This window comes from Oculina patagonica, chromosome 2 (genome assembly GCF_052425735.1).
Source record: "Oculina patagonica isolate OP01 chromosome 2, crgOcupat, whole genome shotgun sequence".
Lineage (NCBI taxonomy): Eukaryota > Metazoa > Cnidaria > Anthozoa > Scleractinia > Oculinidae > Oculina > Oculina patagonica.
Window position 1 is genome coordinate 41,473,040 of NC_135759.1, and position 23,801 is coordinate 41,496,840.

The window sequence follows — 23,801 nt, forward strand, 5'->3', positions numbered from 1 at the left end:
CTTTGAACCGGGAATCCGGGAAGGTCGCCTCAAATCTTATTTTTTTACTTGATAATGTCTTTCGGAAGTATTTAAAAATGCTTCTTGGTCATATTCACGCTTTTCTTTTACTAGCGGGTGGTACAAAGTGTTTTCATGGCAGTCATGTTGGAAGAGTCAAACAACAAGATATTTGCATAAAAATGTTAATGATTTTTTCCTCAAAGGAGAAACAATTTATTGTTATAACACACTCTTTTCACCAACTTGATAATTCAGGGTGGCGGGCAGTTACGTACTTTTAACGCACGGAAAAAAGAAACGCTTTTTATTACTTTTTACGCGACTTTGAAAATTTGCCTACGTATCTTTTTTTACGCACGTTTTACGTACGTAAATATTTACGCGTCAGTGGAAATCCACCTTAATGAAAAGAAAGCGCGCAAAAATGGAGTTGGTGTGACAACAACCACTAACTACTGTTACGTCTGGCCCCATTTAACTAAAGACTTACCAAAACCAACTATAAATGTTGGCGTTGCGTTGACAACCAATGCGTGCTCCTTGATCTCTATTTATATACCCCGTCGAAAATCAGCGGATCAGTAAAAAATTTGATAAGAAAATAATAATAATAATAATAATAATAATAATAATAATAATAATAATAATAATAATAATAATAATAATAATAATAATCCGATCTATGCCCATCCGTTTGTTATCATGACTTTTCGAGAAATCGCCTTCGAATTTCCGCGAAATAGTTATACTTTCTTCGATCACTTGTGTCATCAAATAACGTAAACACATGTAATCAAGTTGACAAACATTTATACACCGCAAAATATTGGGGCCTTCTAACAGGGGCCTTTTGGGGCCTTCTTACAGTCACGGTAAAAAACTTATAATCTTCTTATCATGGTCTAAAATTTTAAGTCTTTTTGCCAACTCTATGTTTTTTAATTGGATTATTTACCCGAAGCAACCTACATTTCACAGCGTATGATAGCTCAGTTATGATTATTATCCTCAACATATAACGAGAAGTTGATACAGCTAAATTTAGCATTACACAAACAAAAAATATTGGCCACTGCTCCTAAGCGTAAAGTGAGCTTAGAACATTTTCAAACTGCTCAGGACTGTGATCATCATCATCAGCATGTTAGTGGAAACGGTGAAGCCGCTGTTACAGGGGACCCCTGTGTGTCGCCAATACAGGTAATTTAATCTAATATAAGACTCTGGACCCCGCTGGCGCCCAATGCAATTTATTTTTGATACGGTTTATTTGCCAGAATCTAAGCAGTTTACAGCAGTCACAACGTGTGATAACTCAGTACAACGTCAAACTACTGTTTTATCAATTGGGAGAGAAAAGATAAAAATTAGTTTAGAATTATCAAATAACAAACTAAGTTTGGCGCCTGCTTTTGAGTGTAAAGTGAAGTTAGAACAGCTTCACACTGATCAAGACTGAGAATGTCATTATGATCACGTTGGTGGACACAGTGTAGCCGCTGTTACAGGGCTTGTCGCCATCACTGACGCAGCAAGTCATAGTACATTCTTTCAACTTCAACTCCTTCATCTTTTTAGTATCTTCACACTTCTTCTTCATCTCTTCACAAACGCTTTTTAGATAACATGCTTTCATTAAATACTCTTTACCGTCCTCACTCTCGCTGTACATACTGACGCAGGTATACTCGTCGTGATCGGTTGCATTTGGGTCGCGATTGGTGCAGTCGACAATTTTCTGATCTTTCTCGCACTGTTCCTTAGTGTATTCACCTTTACCAGTTTCCTTCCGAACGCATTGGTAACACATGAAGGTATATGCTGTAAAAACACAACAAATTGCTGTTAGACAAAATGTTTTTTTTTTAAATTTATATTGTTTCATCGTTCTTATCTGAAGAAACCTTTTTGGTGATCGTACTCAGAAGCAAGAACAGCAACTGCTACAACAACAGTGCAACAGAAATACTAGTTATGCAACGCTTTGAGTGGTATACTATGGAATATCCCACGAGTCACTTGACTCAGTATACACACGAGCCTTAGGCGAGTGTGTATACAAAGAAAATACAGTGACAATGGGATATTCCAAAGAGGGCCCGGAGACCGCAGGCGATGGGAAGGTGGGTGACCGTATACGGCCGTATTCTGATTGGCTGTATTTCTATGGCATGGTATAAATAGAAATAGCAATAGCATGTACAACAGTAATAGCCACGGCAGAGTAATAGCGATGTTTTACGAAATTTGCTCGGCTGATCAAAATAAACCTTATAGACGAAATTCTGTAAACTGAAATTTGACATCAAAGATTCGATCCTCGCGTCAATACGTTCCTTTTACTTATTAGGGTATGTTATGTGTGTACAGTATGTAGCACTGATTGTTGTAACGCTTTTCAGATTATTGATAACACCACATAAGTTTGTTTTATGTAGCAATTTTCTTGGAATCTAAACAATAAGAGCAGAAATTTTATATATTTGAAGAGCGATGAAAGGAATTCAGTTGTAGGGTTTATTGTAAAGAGAAGTGTTGATGGTGTTGTAGAGCCAAAATGAAAGATCTAAAAACATTTTTTGAGCCAGGCGGAGAAGACCAGCGACGAAACATATTTCTTTAACCTCGTGCAATCTAATGGGCATAGAGAAGACGATCGTGCTAAGAACACGGAGTCGAGTGGGAAGGAAGAAACAGCAGCAATAAACAACTCAGGAACAACATCAGGAATAAAGCAGACTAAAACACCGATTCATCGGTCGCTGACGATTTGATTGTGCAGCCATCGATTGGTGCCTCCTGGGTGTGAAAAAGACTGTTTAGGGGCCTCTGTTCCAGAAACAAACTCCAAAGACTTCACAATTTCATTTAAGCGACGGCGTTTAATTACTTTGGCAGGCCGGTGGCCGGGCGAGCAAAGTTAAAATATATGATTACCCTCCGAGCACGGAGGCATTATCGTGTTTAAATAAAGGCAACAATTCATATTTTAGTTTTGAGTTTTAATCCATTTGGCTATCTTTGCAAGATGTGAAATAACAGTTTAGGCTTGGCCCGTTTGCCAACAAAGCATTTCGCTTTACGTCGTTGATGACGTGGCTACAAACATTTGGCACTTAGGCTTCGTTGCTGCACCTTTAGTTGTGTTCGTTGCCTCAGTCTATTCAGCGCTTTGGCAAAACAAAGTATAAGTATTGAGAAAGTCTAGGAAATAAAAAAAGATGTCTTACCTACGGAGATGGTTGCGCAGAAAACAATGATGGCGAGGTAAATTTTCTGCATGGTGAAAACTTTAAAAACCTTTCCTTGCCAACGAAGGTACGCAAGACTGAGTCTGCGCACTGGTTTCTGTCAATGTGTTAATCACACCTGTCAAATTTATATTGCTCGCCATTATAATTGTTAAGAATCAGATGGCGAGCACGCGTCTGGTTTCTTGCGCTTATCCAATAAGGGCAAGAAACCAGAAGCGTCAAGAAAATTTGCCACAATAGACCAGCTTGTAAATATAACATTCCAGTATTCTCGTTTTGTGCCTGTTACCGCAAAATTTCCACTTTCCTAATATGGTCGGAACCTTGTAGTTATACTAGAAAAAATAGTAAATCATTGTTGGGTAAATTCCTTTTATTCCTTCACAAGGTTTGTCTTATTTTGAACGAGATAACCTTTCCGACATGTTTTATTCTTTTAGCGTGTCTGTCGATTACGGCAGCGGCTCTGTTGGAAGACTGACGTAATCAAAATGGCTGCTCATCCCATACATTTTGTAACTATGTTAACGGAAAAAAAATTACCGAATACGTTAAAGGATAGATATATACTTATGCGCTAGTGAACAATTTACGCGAAGAATGTGTTCCGCCAGTAGGGACTTGTGGACATACCTGACATTTGACACGAATCCGTATACAATTTAATTTCCGGGAATTTTGATTGACGTTTCGAGAAATTCAGTCTTAAAAATGACCGGCTTAAAAAGTATTTTACGGATTTCTAAAGATTTCCGCTATTTTTTCGGATTTCTAAACAACCACCATCAATTAATTATAACCGTGCAATACAAGTTATGTCTGTGCACGGCCAATTTTCCGGGAATTTTGGATTACGTTTCGAGACATTTCTTACATTTGGCAGTTAGGCTTCGTTGCTGCACCTTCAGTTGTGTTCGTTGCCTCAGTCTATTCAGCGCTTTGGCAAAACAAAGTATAAGTATGAGAAAATCTAGGAAATTAAAAAAACTCTTACCTACGGAGATTGTTGCGCAGAAAACAATGATGGCGAGGTAAATTTTCTGCATGGTGAAAACTTTAAAACCTTTCCTTGCCAACGAAGGTACGCAAGACTGAGTCTGCGCACTAGTTTCTGTCAATGTGTCAAACACACGTGTCAAATTTATATTGCTCTTCATTATAATTGTTAAGAATCAGATGGCGTGCACGCTTCTGGTTTCTTCGGCTAATAATGGGCAAAGATGCGTCAAGAACATTTGCCACAACAGACCAACTTGTAAATATAACATTCCAATATTCTCGCTTTGTGGCTGTTACCGCAAAATTTCCACTTTCGTAATATGGTCGAAACCTTGTAGTTATACAAGGAAAATTAGCAAATCATTCTTGGGTAAATTCCTTTTATTCCTTCACAAGGTTTGTCTTATTTTGAACGAGATAACCTTTCCGACATGTTTTCAATTATTTTAGCGTGTGTGTCGATTACGGCCAGCGGCCCTATTGGAAAACTGATGTAATCAAAATGGCTGCTCATCCCATACATTCTGTATGATCACGGAAAAAAAAACAAACTCGCCGAATACGTTAAAGAATAGATACATACTTATGCCGCTAGTGAACAAATAACGCAAAGAATGTGTTCTGTCAGTTGGGACTTGTGGACATACCAGACATTTTCCGGGAATTTTGGATTACTTCGTTTCGAGACATTTCTTAGAAAATGACCACAGGTAGCCCAAGCTCGATATATGAGTACAATAAAGATGACCTTTGCATTGTTTCGTAGTTCGATCAATTTGCATATTTATAAGGATTTGTATGGGGAAATAAATATAGCCGAAAAGAACGGAAAAATATCCGTTGAATTACATTAAAAATCACTCACTTTAACTCCTTTGTTGTTTCCTTTGTGTGCTGTGAGGCTTTTTAGCCGATTTAGCGCGATTCCAGTGAGTTTTAGTTCCACTGCCTTGGGAAGGCAATGGAACTATAACTCACTGGAATCGCGCTAAATCGCTCCAAAAACCACATAGGAGAAAGAACAACAGACAGAGGACTTTAGGTAAGGTTTAATTATTAAAAACTAGTTCGCGTTTTTATATTAAAGCGGGAAGCGTTATTTCCCATACAAATCCTTATAATTTCGCTGTTACGCAACAGCTGCCGTGACGCTCAAATTACAACACTCACACATGCACAACGCTGAACAAAGGTCACACGGTCTACATCTCACATAGAGCTTGGGGTACCTGTGAAATGACTGGCCTAAAAATGTATCATATGGATTTTTTAATGAGTTCCATTGTTTTTCGTATTTCTAAATAACAACCACCACAGTACTTGAAAAAGCTTTTTCAACGTGTTCAACACATTACTCTGTGCAAGATTATGCAGGTACTACTTCTATAGCTACAAAGACGCTACGAAAAAACATTATTAAATTCCGCATAAAACAGACACGCTAACTAAAATAAATAAAAACATAAATTGTGGCCAGAGATAATGTAATTTTTGTCAAGGCATGGTGCTCGCTTGATAAGTTTTGGGTAAGTTGTATCAGGCACTGTAATCCCAGCCAATAAGGTTAAAGCGACGTTTAGCTGTCTTTAGCTGGTATATAGGGTTGATTACCCAAGCTACTCTTCTACCATTCCGTCGCTTTCAGATCACTGAGTTTATATCCAGTATTCTAACGTACGGACCATTATTTTCCGCTTGGAGGGGGGTATGAAAAATTTTCCTCTGCAAACTATTTTTTAGTTTATGCACCTCTGCAAACATTTTTTCCACATGCAAACTATTTTTTGTTATACATATCGTGTTTGCAAACAATTTATTTTGTCTTTCTAGCCCCTGCAAACATTTTTTCAATATTTTTCATACCCCCACTCGAAAAAAATAATGGTCCGTCCCTGAAATCCTTGAACTGTCGATTTTCGTCTTTGTTTTTCAGGCAAGTACTAGCTTTGACTATCTTTCTCTACTTCATGGCGTCAATACGGGGTCTTTTATTCGTTGTTTACATGATTTCATCCTTCCTCGTTTTGATACTCAAATCGCCAAATACTTTAGTTTGCAAGACGATCTTCTTATTAGATAACGTGAGATCGGGATCGGGGTAATAACGCCGTTTTCGAAACTAGAAAATATAGTGATCTCGACGGAACAGTCGAACCTCCCTGTGCGACCACCTCTCCCTTGACTGATCACCTCCTTTAATGTTATTTTCCAAAATATGAAAAACATTTTCAGTCAAATAATCACTTTTTCGTTAGCGACCACCTCACTTAAGGTGACCGCGACCACTTTTACAACTAATGGTTTGGTATTTTTTATTACAGTTTAAGGGCCCATTACAGTTTCTTGTTGCTATGTTACGCGGTTGCCTCGCAAGAGGGTCTATTGTAAGGGGTCGTAGAGTCCGCAAACCGCTATTGTGTTCTTCCTAGAGCGCAACCGCCAGAGAATAATAAACCCTCTTACAAGTGCAATTCTACTTCCACTTTTCTGGTATTTGCGCTTTTTTTTTTACTTTAGATATTGTTTTTAGGTTTCGTGTTTTCGTGGTTTTTTTTAAGGGTTTCAATCACGAAGACGTATTCTGCAGTAAAAACAAAATACGTGAACGCACACAGAAAGTGTTTGTTTCACTAATCGTACAAAACCTGTATCTTTAACAGCCGACATCTTTATGACATCAGCAATTCTTTAAAAAAACATGCGAAGACACAGAGCTAACGTGTTTCGATAGTTTCCCCTTCAGCGCTCTGGAGACGTCTATGAAAGCCATGGAGACAGTGGAGAGAAATTAAAGCGATTAGGGTCTCAAAGGGGTTTGAGCTCCAGGGCTCCGTCCTCACAAAGGCGGGGCTCCAGGGCTCCGGGCTACAATAAATGGCCTGGGTCCCCGAGAATTTGTTCCGTGCGTGTGTGTCCGACCAAAACCTGTAAACAAAACCTAAATTTGTAAACTGGCAACCTGGCATTTTTAACTTAATGGTTTATTATTTCGGGTAACTAATACCCTTGTTTTTCCTTTTCTATTAAAGTTGAACTGTTCTATGAAAGTAGGTAGCTACAATAAGGGTATAGAAAAGTTAGAAAAATCACGTTTCTCCGGCACCACAAAAACAAACATTTTCTGAATGCTTTCCCGTTTCAATGTAGCAAAAATTTACCTTGGCAAACGTGCGAAGTAAGAAAAATTTGATGATTACCTTTTCAACCTGAATTTTTTTAATTCAAGTGGCCAAATTTAAAACATAACCTAAAAAAGGTGTGAAATCTAAGAAAAGCCTGTCAGTTCTGTTGTATAAAACAACGTGTATTTCAACTCTGTGACTAGAACGTTTGCCACTTCGTTGCCTGCGGAAGGTCATTTGTGTTCGGCAACAAAGGCTCTTTTAACGTTCTCATCAAACCATTTTGGTTTGAATTTTGTATTGAAATACATGATTACAGTTCAGCATTAACTTCCTTTCTATGCTTTCAACTCTCCATGTTCCCCTTTTCGTTTCACACGTGTTAAGGAGGCTCGATGTAGTTTTTTTAGCCGAAGGCTGGTTGTTTTGAAAATTAAAATTATCTAAGAAGCCAATGTTCGATTTTTGCCAAAATACACCATAATGATCAAATATGACCAAATTTATTTTTAATTTTTTACCCGTCACTTAGTCACAAAGGTTACCATAGCAACGATTGACTTTTTGTTTTGTTCTCAAACAAGCTTGATTTTCTTGAAATCTAGATTGACTCTTGGTATTCATTTTTTGATATGTTAAAGTTTAGTAGATTGACTAACTGTTGACGAAATTTTAGAAAAATCTGTAAGAGCGTTTTCAAGTAAATCAGGATTGAAATTTTCAGAAAAACGCCGTTTTAATATAAAATAGGCGCTTTAAAATTGTTGTATTATTTGAGCACAGTTACTCTCACTGAAATATAAATACTTACACCCTCAAAGACCATTAACTAAAAGCGAAAGCCTTTTTGCTTTAATTTGTTAAAATATATCGACTGCCGATTGTAGGAAATTATAAGAAAATACCAAAAACTTCATTCTCTAAAACGCTCTTACAGATTTTCCTAAAATTTTGTGTACAGGTAGTCAATCTACCATACTTAAACATATCAAAAAATGAATACCAGGGTCAATCTAGATTTCGAGAAAATCAAGCTTGTTTGAGAACAAAAGAAAACGTCAGTGGTTGCTATGGTAACCTTTGTGACAAAGTGACGGGTAGAAAATTAAAATTTGGTCATATCTGATCATTATGGTGTATTTTGGCAAAAATCGAACATTGGCTTCTTAGATAATTTTAATTTTCAAAACAACCACCTTTCGGCTAAAAAAACTACATCAAGCCTGGCCTCCTAAAGAAATGAAATAAAGCTGACAAACACTGTTAGCTGCCATATTATTTTGCTTTTATTTGAGACTAAAATGTCATGCTTTACAAAGAATATTGATCCCCTTTATAATAAGCAACCACCCAAGTTATAAAAAAAGTAAAGAAATAAATTGACACACCTCAAGATAAACGTAAATGAAAACAATGAATTGATTTCCTGATCGTTATAAAAGAAGGACTACAACGAAGATTAACATATTGAAATTAAAAGTCTTATGAAGATCCCGAGTCTTTTTTGTGATACATATAACGGCTCAGTTACTTGAAGCGATTTAAAATGGATTCACAACTTAAGAAAGATCACAATCAAGTTACATAATCAGATGACTACAATTAAAACTAGCAGAGAAGTGGTACAGCTAACTTAAACATTGCACAAAAAATTAACAATGAAAGCTTCTTTTATTGGCCTTCTCGTCCGCATTACCGCAAACCTACCAGCAAACAAGGTTTGCTTAGAACAGCTTCAAACCGCACAAGACTGCGAACATCATCATGATCATGTTGGTGGAGACGGTGAAGCCGCTGTTACAGGGCTTGTCACCATCACTGACGCAGCAAGCCACCTCGCATTCTTTTACTTTCTGCGCCTTCCTCTTGTCGGCATCTGCACACACTTTCTTCAATTCGTCGCACATGGCCTTCAGGTAGCATCCTCTCGTCTCAACCTCTTTGTCATCTTCTGTTTTGCCGTGCATCTTGACGCAAGTGGAATTACTGGGGCATTCGACTTCTTTCTGATCTTTTTCGCACTGATCCGGTTTGTATTCGCCACCGGGTGTCTTTGGACCACACTGATAGCACTTAAAGGAATAGGCTGTGATTAAAAAAAGAAACAAACAAAACAAAAACACGTCATTCACAGCATGAAATCGTAATTTTATTGTGGTGAAAAGTGCATGTAAAGCTAGCGTGAATTTGAAATTTAATCAGCTTTACGCCACCTTTATTTTTTTTAAAGCTGAACTTTATGCAAACTTTAATACACTCAATTTTAGGGCAGATAAAGAGACTCCTTTACACCAACTTAAAATCACATTTACACACAATAGCGTAAAGGTCGGTTTAGCCATTGATGGTGTTAAGTTGGACAACCAACCTTTATTCAGATTTAACGATCTTTAAATTTACGTAAATCCCAAGTAACTTTCTCCTTTGTTTGCAAATTTAAAAAAGTCACTAATTAAAAAAAAATACCATGGGTGACTAGTTTCATAGCACTAAAATAAAATATCAATAAAAACATTAACAGCGACATTAACAACAACAGCACCATGCGTGCGATTGAGTGACGTCACCTGTCAAGTCACTCGAATGAAAGAGAACTTCTTGTATACCGTAATTCGCCTGCTAACGGGCAATGTTTGACCAACCTATGTTGGTGTTCAGTTGCTGTGGGTACGTAAATGTTCATGCTTGTGACAGCTCAAGTGGGTTTGGAAATTGCAGTTTGAATTTGTGCGATTTAATTAAAAAATTGTTACAAGAACAGTACTGATTGACTGGTTAGGACATGCAACACTACCATTCACCTATTTTTAACGTGTATTTTGAATACACCGATTCGCGAAAAAAACCGGAAGTTTCATGGAAGCGAGGCTAAGTGGCCCTCGCCAGCTAAAAAATATAAAGTTTACATGAGCGCGTGGGGCATTTCAAGTCGGAAAAAGCATTTCATTCACAAATTCGCCACAAATCTTGATCCTTATATGCTCAAAAGTATAAAAGAAGAAATTCAGTTAAGGTCTAACAGGCGAGAGGTGAAATTTTACTTTTACATACAGTTTAGCGGAAAGACGTTGTTGTTGACTTCTCTGTAATCGAATAATTTAATACTCAAAACCTCAGTTTTAGTCCTTCTTTGCTCAATTTTGGATTTTGTTGATCAATAAAACACCTTGTGATTCACAAGAACTTTAAAAAACAGATTTTGTTTTGGGAGGCTCTTCGGTTTTCAGTCCGACAGAAATTCCGGTATAAACAGATATAATCTAAGAGCAACTAGCACTTGTGTAGGCGATGTCTCGCAAATATTTTGAAGATTCTAATTCTGTCACTTTTAAATATGCCCGGCAGCTTTTTTAGTAGAATTTCTGATGGACATGAACTGTTTCAGGTGTAAATTGAGTTGTATATGTTTTTGAGTAGCAAGGAAAGTCAGTTTAATATCAATTAAATAAAGCTGCCTTTCATATCAAAAGAAATATTTACAAATAGAGCGGTTTGTTTTTGACAGAGAAACTCGCATGTCATGCGGTTTGTTGACATGTTTCAGTCAGGAAAATCCCTCAACAATCGAAACATTCAGCCGGTTTTTTTAATAATAACATTTTGCACAGACGTGAATTGCTTCATTTGTGAACTGGATCGAATTTTAACAGCAAGCGAAGGTATGGTCTGTGCGTAGTAGCGGGAGCGATGAAAGGCAGGCGCGCAGGCAACAAATCAACATTTGCGTCTAACTATGAACACATTTACCGTATATTAATTGTAATGTCTTACCGAATTTCGGTCACACAAATTGGAGCGGCAGCTAGATACCTCCAATTATATTTTAACAGTAACAGAATGTAGAAACTGTAAGATTGTGAGACATGTTAATGCGATCGAGCTTCTCTGTCTATAACAGTTCTATATAAAACAAAACAACTCTGCTTCGGTTCCTTATAAATATTTTTTTGGATACGAAGGTGGCTTTATTATATGGCTACAATAGTACGCGCGCTCTGATTGGCTGCTGAGCGGGCATTATTTTCTTATAATGACCGGGCATTATGAAATTTTTTCTCGGCTCGACGGTTTTTTGAGTTGTGAGTAAAAGCTACTAGCGAGGGGGTGAAAACAACAAAAAATTCCGACAAAATATAACTATCTTTTCAATAACTGAAAGAAAAATATAAGCATACCGATACTTCTTTAGTATGAGCGACGCAGAGAGCCACAGAGAGCGAGAGCGAGTTTTTCCTCCAGTGTTTTTTCCCTTGATTATACTCTTTTTTTGGATAGTGCTTAAAGGCCATATAATAAATAACTTATTAACCTCGTCCGTTCGGTCATTACAGGGCAATCTCAGACCTCGACCTTGATGTATTGACCTCGCTGTCGCTCGGTCAATACATCAAGGCCTCGGTCTGAGATTCCCCTGTAATGACCTCACTCTCGGTTAATAAGTAGTATTTATTTTATCGATATTAACCCGAAGTAATTTTCTTATGCAACACAAATTCATGTTAAATTAAATTTGATTTTAACTTGAAAAAGTTCATGCCTATCGTAAAAATATATGCTGTATTTTATCAGTCACAGAATTATGGAAACTTGACATGTTTGCCACTGACATGTTTACACAAGTTTCTCTGTCAATACTGGAAAGTTTTTGTTCATATCGAGAACTAAAGGACCTCCCAGAGCAAAATCTGTTTTTTAAAAGTTCTTGTGAATTATAAGGTTGTCATTTTATCGATCAACAAAATCTTAAATTGACTGTTATCCACCTCAAGCGAGCGGCTGAAATTCATCCTTCGTTGGCGGTGGAATATTCATTCGAGCTAGCGCTCAGAAGCAGGGGCGGATCCAGGGGGGGGGGGGGGGGGTGGATTGGGTGGCTAGCCAGCCCCCGTGATCCACCAGAAAAATGAAATTAAACATGTTAAAATAGAAAATAAGGACAATGCGTATCTACTTTTCATAGTCAGGCGGCCGTTCAAAGTTAAGGACGGCCATTTTCCAAAATACACTGAGGAGATTTTCGACAGCCTGTTTTGACGAACGAAAAAAATTAGATTCTTTTTAGCTTTCAAGGGTTGTTTTAGCCTTGCTGGAATGATCTTCTTCACCATTTACATCTTTTTTAGTGAGTTTTTTCTGCCGTTTTTTCGGATCGAAGCGATTTCACAAGCAAGTAATGTCGCCAAAGTTGTCCCCAGGCCACTCAGTTTGCCAAGGGTTAAAAATTTCCACGAACGTGGGTGAACAAAAAAAAAACGTATATCTGTTCTTTCCTGTAAAATCGTGGCCTGTCAACTTTAAATTTCAATCACTGTTCATTTCATAATTGAGAACTAGACTTTTTCTCTGAAATATAACTCAAGGTAAGTTGGGGAAAGAATATTTAGCCAAATTATCAAGGAAGAACAGTGGTTTCTATAACGTAATTGACAGCTGTATAACTGAGCTGCTCAGAATCGCGGAAATCACGTCTATAAAGAGACTTCAACTTTTCAAATTTTCTGAGGGGGCATGCCCCCAGACCCCCCTAGGGGGATGGAGCCTATGACTCCATGAAATATGGGCCTCAGACCCAAAATAATTTGCACTTCCACTTTCAAAAAACTACCTTTAAAGCCTGAACCCCCCCTCCCCCCTCATAAAAACAACTGGGGCTTGAAAAATATAGTAAACAAAAATATTGGTAAAACAGCCACCCCCCTTTGAAAAATCCTGGATCCGCCCCTGAGAAGTCGGCAGCAAAATCCATCCGCCAAGATGTTAAAATTTCACCTGTCACCTGCTAGACCATAAATTACTTCTCTTTTACTTTTGAACTTATAAGGATCAACATTTGTGGCGAATTTGTGAAGGAATTAAATGCTTTTTCCGATTTGAAATGCCCCACGCGCTCATGTAAACTTTATATTTTTTAACTGGCGAGGGCCACTTAGCCTCGCTTCCATGCAACTTCCGGTTTTTTGAGAATCGATGTATTTTCTAAACTCTTTACCGTTGCAAAATTCTTAATAAATGATGATGATGATGATAAAAGCTCGCGCGCCAAAGTTAAGAATGTATTTTTAAGGTCGTTTTCGTGAAATTTTACTACCAGACATGAAGGAGAAAATGTTTTCTTTTCTTTAGTAAAATGTTTTGTAAAAGCAATTTGCCCAAACTTGTTCGTGAGTGTTCCTTTTTAAGAGCTATTCTTTGATTGAGTCAAGCAAAGTGGGAAATGAAAATTTTGGACCCCCACTCAAACTTTGCATTCAGTTAGATATTCAGGGGGGATGAACAAAAATGGCCTTCTTCAAGGTTGCAACGTTTTTGTTGTCATGGTAACAGCCATCGTTTGTTGGTGTCTCCAAACCTAATTTTTCACTCAGCACATGCTCTGAAATGTGATAAATGTAAACAGCTGTTTCTCAAGTCCATTAAAAAACGATACTCAAGACTTGGACCAAATATAAAGTTATCATTCTAGTTTATATTGTATAGGACGTTGTTTTACATTAAGTTCACAACGACAGTCAATTAACTAAGTGCGTTTTCGGCCATTTTGGTTGATGGGTTAAACATACCAGACGTTTCTTTGAATTTCTCCAAACGTACACCAGTTCCAGACCAGAAACTATGCAGTCGGTTTATACAGATATCCTAGTTACTAAAACTGTAAAGATCTCTGCGGGGAGGGCTCTTTTATATTTTAGGGAATTTAATGAACGAACCCCAAAAATCAAGTTTTGCATATTTTGGCGAAATTATTATTTTGTCTGCTCACCAACAAAAACACTTGCCACAGTGAAACTGCCTTCAGTCGCAAAGAATCTTATCTGTTGAGTCATTTTCTAATCAAAACAATCATATTAACCTTTTGTTTTGTTAGAAATATCGATCAAAATAAAGCTTATTACACAAGAATTTCTCCAGTTGACCATTGCCATAATGGCGTCGGTTCGTTCATCGAGCATTCGTATTCAACATAAATTCAAGTGCCTGTAACTTTTTTCTGAGGATCATGTTGCTGTATATACACCTTCTGGGACTGTTGTCTGGCTAATTTCAGCACATCTGCACAAGTATTTATAGCAAGCTTTGCATCTTCAAATTCACTCAGAGGACTTGAGTCAGCAAGCCACGACAAGGGACGTTTAGTTTTCATCTTGGATTAACACAATTTACGTTGTATTACTCCAGACGATAGCACCACTCGCTCTTTAGAAGATAAACTGTCTTGATGTTCTCGTTTAGCGAAGAATCGCAATTTCACAAAGTATTTTTCCCCAGTTTAGTCATTTTGACTTCGATCGTGCAAAACCAAAGAGTATTATTGGTCAGCGGTTTTGCCTAAAATGATACAATCTTTTATAATCTGCAAAACATTGTGTCCTCAGTAGACGTTTTCCTTTTAAATACTTGCTCTACTGGCCGTACTGGATTTTGTTTTCATTATATTTAGCTTTAATTTATATCTAGCCAGATTGTCGACACAAACTTTCTCAGAGTAGTCTTAATCTTTCATGAACTTTTGCTGAATTCGACAAGATCGTTTCACGTAAAGCACGAATCACATAATCCATTTGGTGATGTTCAATAAAAAAAATGAATAAATTCTCGAGCAGCATGCAGAGCGTAAAATATATAATTACTGGGTAATTTTACTCTTTGGATTTCAAACTAAATGATCGTTAAAATCAAAACTTTTAAAAATACTTTTGACCGTCAAAGTTTCATTTTTTTTTATTCATTCCCTGCAACAATGGTTTAACGATAATTGGACCGTGGGGAGCCATACTGATTGGGAACCAGTGAACAAAATCAAAATAAAGCTAGGAGCTCTGTTATAAAATCTTTAGCTCTGATATTTTAGGGAACAGAGATCACACAAATGGACAAAATACTGTTAGAGAACAAGGGGAATTTTAAATGGAAATTGAGAAAATGGACTACCCACCAACCCCACCCCCCTCCCCCTCAACTCAGGAACGAGGCCCTTATTGTACTATGCGCTCAATGACTCAGAGTCTCTGAGTGTTTTGTATCTGTAATTCATTTTTTACATACCTTCCTTCCTTCCTTCCTTATTATCTTAACTGCCCACAAAAAAATATTTGTTTGATATTTGTTATTTGATAACGATGGAGTGCCTTTTTCACACAGATGGATCGTTTTTCTTTGTGCTGCTTTTATGGTTCGCAAGGAGCTGAAGGAACTTGACAAGCACATTTCCAGTTAATCCCGACGGCACTCACTCACTCACTCTCTAGTGTTTTGTTTCAACGCGGGAAACATCGGAGAAACTTAAAAGAAAAAGGGTATTGTAGGTTGCATCAAAACGATATGTTGAGAGAACAGGAAGACAAAGAACTTGCCAAGTTCCCCTTGTGATTTGCAAGGAGTAAAATGAAACCTGATTATTTTACAGAAATAACCTAACGATCACCTAATTGATTTGACGACGCGTCCTGCACGTGAAAGAAAAAAAGAAATTGTCTATTGCCGGACAAGGGAAAGGCAGGGAAGAAACGATAAATCACTGAAAACATTTCGTTTTGGACGCCGTACTTGAATGAGTTTGTGTAGGATAATAGTAACAGTAGTTAAGCAACATGGATTACCAAAACACTCGTTCTATATAAAGAACAAGTAGATTCGAACAACAATTATTGACTTAAATTTTTTTGAATTGCAACCAAGTTATGTTAGGCTACTGCAGACAGCCTCCAGAAAATGCCTGTTTTAATTGGTCTGTTTTGATCTGAACAAAATGGGCTTAGCTTATAAGGCGATACGGTTTATTTTCTAGTTCAGTTGATAAAAGTGAATCATTCTTGAAACGAAAGTGAAATCGCCAACCACCCCCCCCCCCCCCTCCCCGCTTCACTCCACCTCCGCCACATGTGGGGTCTCTGTATAAATGCAGCACGCAGTCAAAAGACTAAGACTTAGACTTAGATAGTTTGCGTTGCCGACCTTGCTATAAATATACAGAACATCAAAAGAATTCAGTACAGGCAGTAAAGCAAGGAAAGGAAAACGACTAAGGACACAATAATTTGCACGTTATAAAGGATTGCATCATTTTAGGCAAAACCGCTGACCAATAATACTCTCTGGTTTTGCACGATCGAAGTCAAAATGACTAAAATGGGGAAAAATACCTCGAGAAATTGCGATTCTTCGCTAAACGAGAACATCAAGACAGTTTATCTTCTAAAGAGCGAGTGGTGCTATCGTCTGGAGTAATACAACGTAAATTGTGTTAATCCAAGATGAAAACTAAACGTCCCTTGTCGTGGCTTGCTAACTCAAGTCCTTAAAATTGAAGATGCAAAGCTTGCTATAAATACTTGTGCAGATGTGCTGAAATTAGCCAGACAACAGTCCCAGAAGGTGTATATACAGCAACATGATCCTCAGAAAAAAGTTACAGGCACTTGAATTTGTGTTGAATATGAATGCTCGATGAACGAACCGACGCCATTATGGCAATGGTGAACTCAGTGGAGAAATTCTTGTGTAATAAGCTCTATTTTGATCGATATTTCTAACAAAACAAAGGGTTAATATGATTGTTTTGATTAGAAAATGACTCAACAGATAAGATTCTTTGCGACTGAAGGCAGTTTCACTGTGGCAAGTGTTTTTGTTGGTGAGCAGACAAAATAATCATTTCGCCAAAATATGCAAAACTTGATTTTTGGGGTTCGTTCATAAAATTCCCTAAAATATAAAAGAGCCCTCCCCGCAGAGATCTTTACAGTTTTAGCAACTAGGATATCTGTGTAAACCGACTGAATAGTTCCTGGTCTGGAACTGGTGTACTTTTGGAGAAATTCAAAGAAACGTCTGGTATGTTTTACCCATCAACCAAAATGGCCGAAAACGCACTTAGTTAATTGACTGATTAGTCGTTGTGAACTTAATGTAAAACAACGTCCTATACATCAATATAAACTAGAATGATGACTTTATATTTGGTCCAAGTCTTGAGTATCAGTTTTTTAATGGACTTGAGAAACAGCTGTTTACATTTATCACATTTCAGAGCATGTGCTGAGTGAAAAATTAGGTTTGGAGACACCAACAAACGATGGCTGTTGCCATGACAACAAAAACGTTGCAACCTTGAAGAAGGCCATTTTTGTACATCCCCCCTGAATATCCAACTGAATGCAAAGTTTGAGTGGGGGTCCAAAATTTTCATTTCCCACTTTGCTTGACTCGATCAAAGAATAGCTCTTAATTAGCGAAAAGTATTGCAAAATTCGTCGATCGCAACGAGATCCAATCAAAATGCTCCTTTTCATCGTAAACTGAGAAATCTGCAATTTAATAATCGTCTTTACAGCTGTTTCTATTTTACCGATAATTTACAAAAAAAAAGATAATTACTGAAAGAAAAGTATATCGTTTTTCTAGGTTGCAAATCGAAGAACAATACACTTCATTTCTAAGAAAAAAATGGTAACACATCTTAAAGAGCTATGACTCTTCAGTTATATAAAAGAAAAACCAGACTCCGTTGGGTTATTTTAATACATAGCAGTAGAGTTATTAAAGTGAATAAACATAACACGTTTTAATTTAGGGTGTATCACCACTGCATTTTGTTGACTTTATTTTTTTTAAAAAAATAGAAAGCGGCCGCTTCTTGTTTAAACAGCTTGATGTAAACACTCGAGATTGCTTAGGAGAATTTGCACGTAACTACAGTATTTTTGAGACTCTCGCCTGTGGATAAGGTGTACATAAACTTTTACATAATCTTTTAAATTCTCCCAAACTTCCACTTATATTTAAATCAGGCTATCTTACATGGACGCCATTTTTCTTGTTTTTAAAATAGAAACCAAACTAGAAAATAAGACTACCTCTTGTCGCATTATTTATTCAGAATCATCATTAGCCAAGCAAAGGATTTTAGAAGTAACAGGAGAATGTATTTTGGAACATTTGCTCTTCTGAAATTATTGATCAATTAATTGCTTTGTGACCACTGTTCATAAACCGGCCGTAAGGCTTCGAAATGACCGACCCACGATCGGATTCAGCAGCTTAGTTAAGTTAGCAGCTTAGTTAATTTCGGTAGATCGCTATCATTGCGTAGTTTAAAACGTACACCGTATATGAGCCGAACCCATTTCTAAAAAAAGTGGTGGAAAATATGAAAAGAAAATCATATTTTATCTTAATTACTAGGTCTCCTTTTTTTTGAAAAAAAAAAAAAAAAATCAAAGGAACTGCTTCTTTGCCATTTGTACCCTTACTCTATATTGTGGTTATTACGTAGAAGATGGTAATTTGAGCCACCTGGGGGCCTTTTTTCAAAACAACATATAAAACGTCAAAGTTACATTTTATGATATCGCTTTTATCCGTGGATGGGTCGTTTCCTTCGAGATAATCGTTGCTCTCGGGGTTTACTTACAAACGTAAAATTTTATCGCTGCTTTCAAGTAATTAAACAACAACAACAACAACCTTTATTCAGGGGGTCATACTTTCTGCGCCGATTTTTGACTTTCTCAAAGTCGCTCGCTTCTCGTTTCCGGAGCACGACTGACTAGGCAAGTCTAAGTCGATTTGTGCCGCACTTACTGATATTCTCTGCATGTACAACAACCTTTCTCAATGGCGGCAGGCTGACGTGAATCAGAATCCATGATGACATGCGATATTAATGACAGTAGAGGCGCCCGTATTGAAAAGCGCCGACGGTACCACAGAAAGAAAGAAAAGACCAACCGTTGGGTCCAAAAGATTGGGACCTACATGTATGCACTGAGAAAATGCAAGTTTTGGACATGGAAAAGTCGATTCCACGCAAGAAACAGCCCAGGGAAACGAAGTTTACTATTAACAGCTTGGGCAAACGACTCCAATGGAAAGTCAGAGATGGCACTGGGGTAACACTATAAGCAGTGTGTAGAATATGTATGCCCGTGTGTGACCGACAAGAGGAATCGATCTTTTAAATGCCGCTCCATTGCAAAACGAACATTTTTCAAAACCTTCCCTTTTCGCTGGAGAGGCAAATATTTACATTATCAGGGAGCGAAGTGAAAAGAGAAAGATAACCTTTAGGAAACATATATATTTCACACTCAGTTTTTATTCGAAGAAAAATGTTTCTATATAAAGCAACGGGTAACACATGCATGGGTGTGATTAGAAAGGTTTGAGATTTAGTCATTGTGGAACGCCCTTTGTGTTCGACAACAAAGAATAACAACATTAAGGTTAAAAGATAAAACTAAAAAAGGAAAAATTAAAAAACTCACCTAAACAAATGGTCGCGCAGAAAACAAACAAGGCGAAGTGAAATTTTCCCATGGTATAAGCTTCAGAATCTTTTTTGCCAATGATCGTCTACTGGGCGTGCGACACCAACTGAAATTGAAGGTGCTAGCAGAGTGATCCAAATATCTACATAAATTTCATTATGTACAGCGTCCAAGTATTGTTGTATAAATAAATTAAACGTGTGTTTTATTTGCCGTTGACAGTATTTTGTTTATTTACAACCGGTGTAGAGCTTTGAAAAGCTAATTGCTTCATTCTCAAATTTTTTTCTGATAACAACAAAAGCCAAAAGAGCTGCTAAAATTATGAGTCGCGAAATCTTACTTTTGTATCCTATAAATCAATTTTAATATTGCAGGTGCAGCGGTACGCATTTAAAAATGTGTATGTTCTTCCAATGTATTCCGCTGTTGCCAATTCAAAAACGCCTAGCAATTTTCAATAACAAAAGAAAAATTATGCGAAAGCTAAATAATGATTACCTTTTCAACACTTATTTTCACGTCGACGCGAAAATTCGCGTGTCTACTATATTAAGTCTGTCTTAAACTGAGAAGGACAATTTCATGAATCGTACGCGCGTGCGTACATTTCACAAAAATCGGGAAATAAAATTTACGCAGAAGATAAGTACATAACAAACAAAACTTTAATCGGCTGTTTGATGTATTCTGGAACATTTAGCTGACGGAAAGCAGCGCGCGTTGACAAAAAGTGAACACGATGTCGACTTAAAGTCAAAGGAAATTCAAGTACGCAACTCAATAAGTAGCAAGGATCAAGTAAATTAAAGCCAGACATTTCGTGCAGATGTATTTGAATATCGCACCATTGTTTTACATTTTAAATGCCGGAATGAATCCAAGAATATTATCATAACAATGGATACACCAAATTATTTTTTCTCAAGTAACAACAAAATAATAGTTTATTGGCGACTTAGTTTCTCTGCACTTATCAATTCGCATTGAAAAAGAAATCGAATTTTTCATAAAAAAAGAGAAGAGTAACACAGAAGGAAATTTAAATGTGACGGCTTACGCAACTTCTATGGCATTTGTCGTCAAGTACTCTTAAAATTCCACTTCTGGTCCTATAACTCGATAGATTTTCAGTGTTATTATATTGACCTCGCTCCCAATGTGTGGCTTCCATAGTTCAGTTGGTCGAGCATCGCAACGGTATCGCGGAGGTCACGGGTTCGAATCCCGTTGAAGCCAGAATTTTTCTGGTTTCTTTCTTTGCAATTCCCCCACTGCGAGGATCATTTCTTCACTTTTCAGGGGTATTACTGCTCTCTTTTTCTCTCTGTTGACTTAGGCCTGTTTATACGGGAAAAAGTTGTCCTTGGTAGGAAGCCAAGTCAAAAATTGGCTCTCTTGCTTTCGCTTATATCCCGACTCGTCCTTGGTAAGCGAGTCAAAATAAGCCAAAGAATTGCTATGATCAAATTTACACCCCTTCATCTTGCAATTTTAGGCGTATCATAGAGAATTCAAAAGAATTAAAAAAATGTAAAATATGCAAATTAGAGGAGTGATTACGTCATCTATTCAACTCAATTTTATGTCAAGTATAAAAATAGAGCTATATTGTCAATTTGTTGCAGAGACCAGGTCCTTGTTGTTTAAAACTCCGATTAAACTAACCCACGATGATATTTGCCATATGGGTTAGTTAGGCGTCTTGGCCTCTTTTTAATTTTCCAAGCTAAATATTACTAAAATTTTGAAACAAATAGGTGGGGACTGGAAAAGAGTAAATTTGGTTACAGCCTTAAGAGTTTTACCCAGTATGTTGCCATAAAAACAAAATTGTTAATCTTTTATTTAATTGTGAAAAACATCTTGTGTAGAATGTTGCTAAAAATAATCAAACATTTCCGATACAAATTTCTTGAGATATCTTTTTCTTCATATTTAGTTGAGTTTAGACGTCATCACTTCACTTCTTTGCATATTTTAAAAACTTGAATATCTCAGAAAAGAAAAGAGATATTTGAAAACGGTTAACAGCGTTTTCCTTCTCATACAGACCACTTGTTAAAATGGCGTAGATAGGACACATGCGAATTTAATCATAGTAGCACTTAACCCTTGAAAAAAAATTGGCTTGTCCGAGAGGGTCAAACCCACTTTCAGAGTTTTCAGAGCGAGTGACCATTCACCTGGGGTCACCTTACCGTCTAAAAAAACTGTGATTTCTCTTGTGAAGACAATCTTTCACTACGCTCTTACCGATAGCGCTAGCACTTTTTTGGCATTATTTGGCTTCGCGAGCATTTTTTTTTTTACATTTTATCCCAAAAAGCACTGCTACCATTATTTTGGATTTTCGACTGATTAATTGTACAATCGAGAGCGTACTCTGACATCAAACATCGATCGTTACATTTTGTTGTTGAAAATGTAACTGAAAATCTGAAAAATGTAATACTCTAAGATAAAAAAATCGGAAAAAAGTGAGCATTTTTATGTAACCCACGAGCACTTTTCAAAAAAATTAGCATTATTTTAGCACTTTTTTTTTGGCAAAAAACAAGCACTGCTTTAAGCATTTAATCCTTTTTTTACGAGCACTTTCGGTAAGAGCCTATCTTTCACCGTATAAAGAGGTCTTGTGGTAGCCTAATTGTTAGAGCGCAAGAATTCTTGGCTCTAGCCCTGGCCGGAGTCATCTATGTTGTGTTCTTAAACAAGGCAAAACACTCTCGCAGTTAATTGCCAATTTTCTTGGCCACTCAAGTAAATGGGTACTAACGAATTTAACGCTGGGGGGTCTTTAGAGTATTGATGAATGTGCTGACTGCTAACGAAATATAACAACTCGAGGAAAACGATGTCTACATTTCGTTCTAGTGTAGAATGCACATAATAACCTGCCGTGAACCCACTAGATTAAGCCGTAAACCGCTAACCGCTAATTTTAACTCGCTATAGTGTTAACTATAATAATCAATTGATTAATTAGAATCAATTATTTTTTTTCTTGTGAAGGAGGAACACTTGGCAGTTGCCTGTGTGCACAAGGTCAAATAATATACAGATCTTTATTACTTTTCTATGAAGATAACAAAGGCATATATTTTTATATTTTTTCAAAACCGATGCTGCCTTTGTGGCACTATTCTTCCTAGATAGAAAAAGTATTTTGCGCTGATTTTTAGCCTTCGTTTTATGTTGGAACTCTCACGAATTTTGCGTGTTTTTTCTTTCGGTAGAATTTCTGTAGACCCTGTGGCGCCAAGTAAAAACTGATTTTTTTTTAGACTTATAAGAGGCTGGAGACAATAGCCAAGTGTTTAAAATCACTCTACTCGTGGGGCCTCTACATCTTTTTCTACATCTCAATTTTTACCCCATATATAATTCATTTAGCAATTTAGCAATGTTACTCCCACCAGTCGCCTTTCCACTTGTTTATGGATACCCTTTCAGGCTGTTAGCCACCAGTACCTTCGCTACGCATAAAGGCAAGGTTGCGAAGGAGCGCCTGCGAAAATGACCAGGGGTAGCCTCGTTTTGGTTTTTGAACCGTGGTTGCAGTGTGTGAAGCAAATAAAGGGCGTTTACATTTCTATATACATGTATCTCGCCTATTAATGTTATTTCGTACAGTTACAGTCAACTCTGTGTTAACGGACACCTCTATAAGACGGACACCTCCATAAGACGGACACCTGGTGCTGGTCCCTGCCGTTTTTCAGTCATTTCACTGTAACAAAACTCTCTGTAAGACGAACACCTCTCTAAGACGGACAACGGACACCTTGAAACTGCCAACGGACACGCACAAAAAGTTATTTTCTTAGTGAATAATACTTCAAAACTTGGTATCGACATCATGATATAGCATATTAAGTCAGCGCCTTTAGAATACCAAACTTATCAAAAACAATCCGCTATAACGTGTTACTTCTCTGCGTAAGTGTATGGGCACCAAAGAGGTAGTTTTCTACTTACGGTATTACCGTTTGTAATGAACAAACGAGTTGAATTTCTGATATTGTTTTGGTTTCACTTTTAATTATAGGTTTTACTAAAGTATAAGCGACTTGAAACAGACGTGTATTCGTTATGCATAGCCGTTCAGCTTCATCATCTCAAAACTTCTGGCGTCACGTTACCTCGACTCTCTA

The 23,801-nt window shown here is 37.3% G+C and overlaps 2 protein-coding genes across 2 annotated transcripts; both read right to left on the reverse strand.

The window, feature by feature from the left end:
- Positions 1 to 922: 922 nt before the first annotated feature.
- Positions 923 to 4,453, reverse strand: LOC144641603 (uncharacterized). Its single transcript, XM_078500649.1, has 2 exons — positions 4,252 to 4,453; positions 923 to 1,824 (listed from the first exon to the last, which is right to left on the reverse strand). The coding sequence occupies exons 1-2, from the start codon at positions 4,412 to 4,414 to the stop codon at positions 1,433 to 1,435; spliced, it is 555 nt and encodes a 184-aa protein (XP_078356775.1). The 5' UTR covers positions 4,415 to 4,453; the 3' UTR covers positions 923 to 1,432.
- Positions 4,454 to 8,652: 4,199 nt separating this feature from the next.
- On the reverse strand, positions 8,653 to 19,801 carry LOC144641623 (uncharacterized). The gene is made up of 2 exons (XM_078500670.1): positions 19,642 to 19,801; positions 8,653 to 9,464 (listed from the first exon to the last, which is right to left on the reverse strand). The coding sequence occupies exons 1-2, from the start codon at positions 19,691 to 19,693 to the stop codon at positions 9,103 to 9,105; spliced, it is 414 nt and encodes a 137-aa protein (XP_078356796.1). The 5' UTR covers positions 19,694 to 19,801; the 3' UTR covers positions 8,653 to 9,102.
- Between the last annotated feature and the right edge of the window lie 4,000 nt (positions 19,802 to 23,801).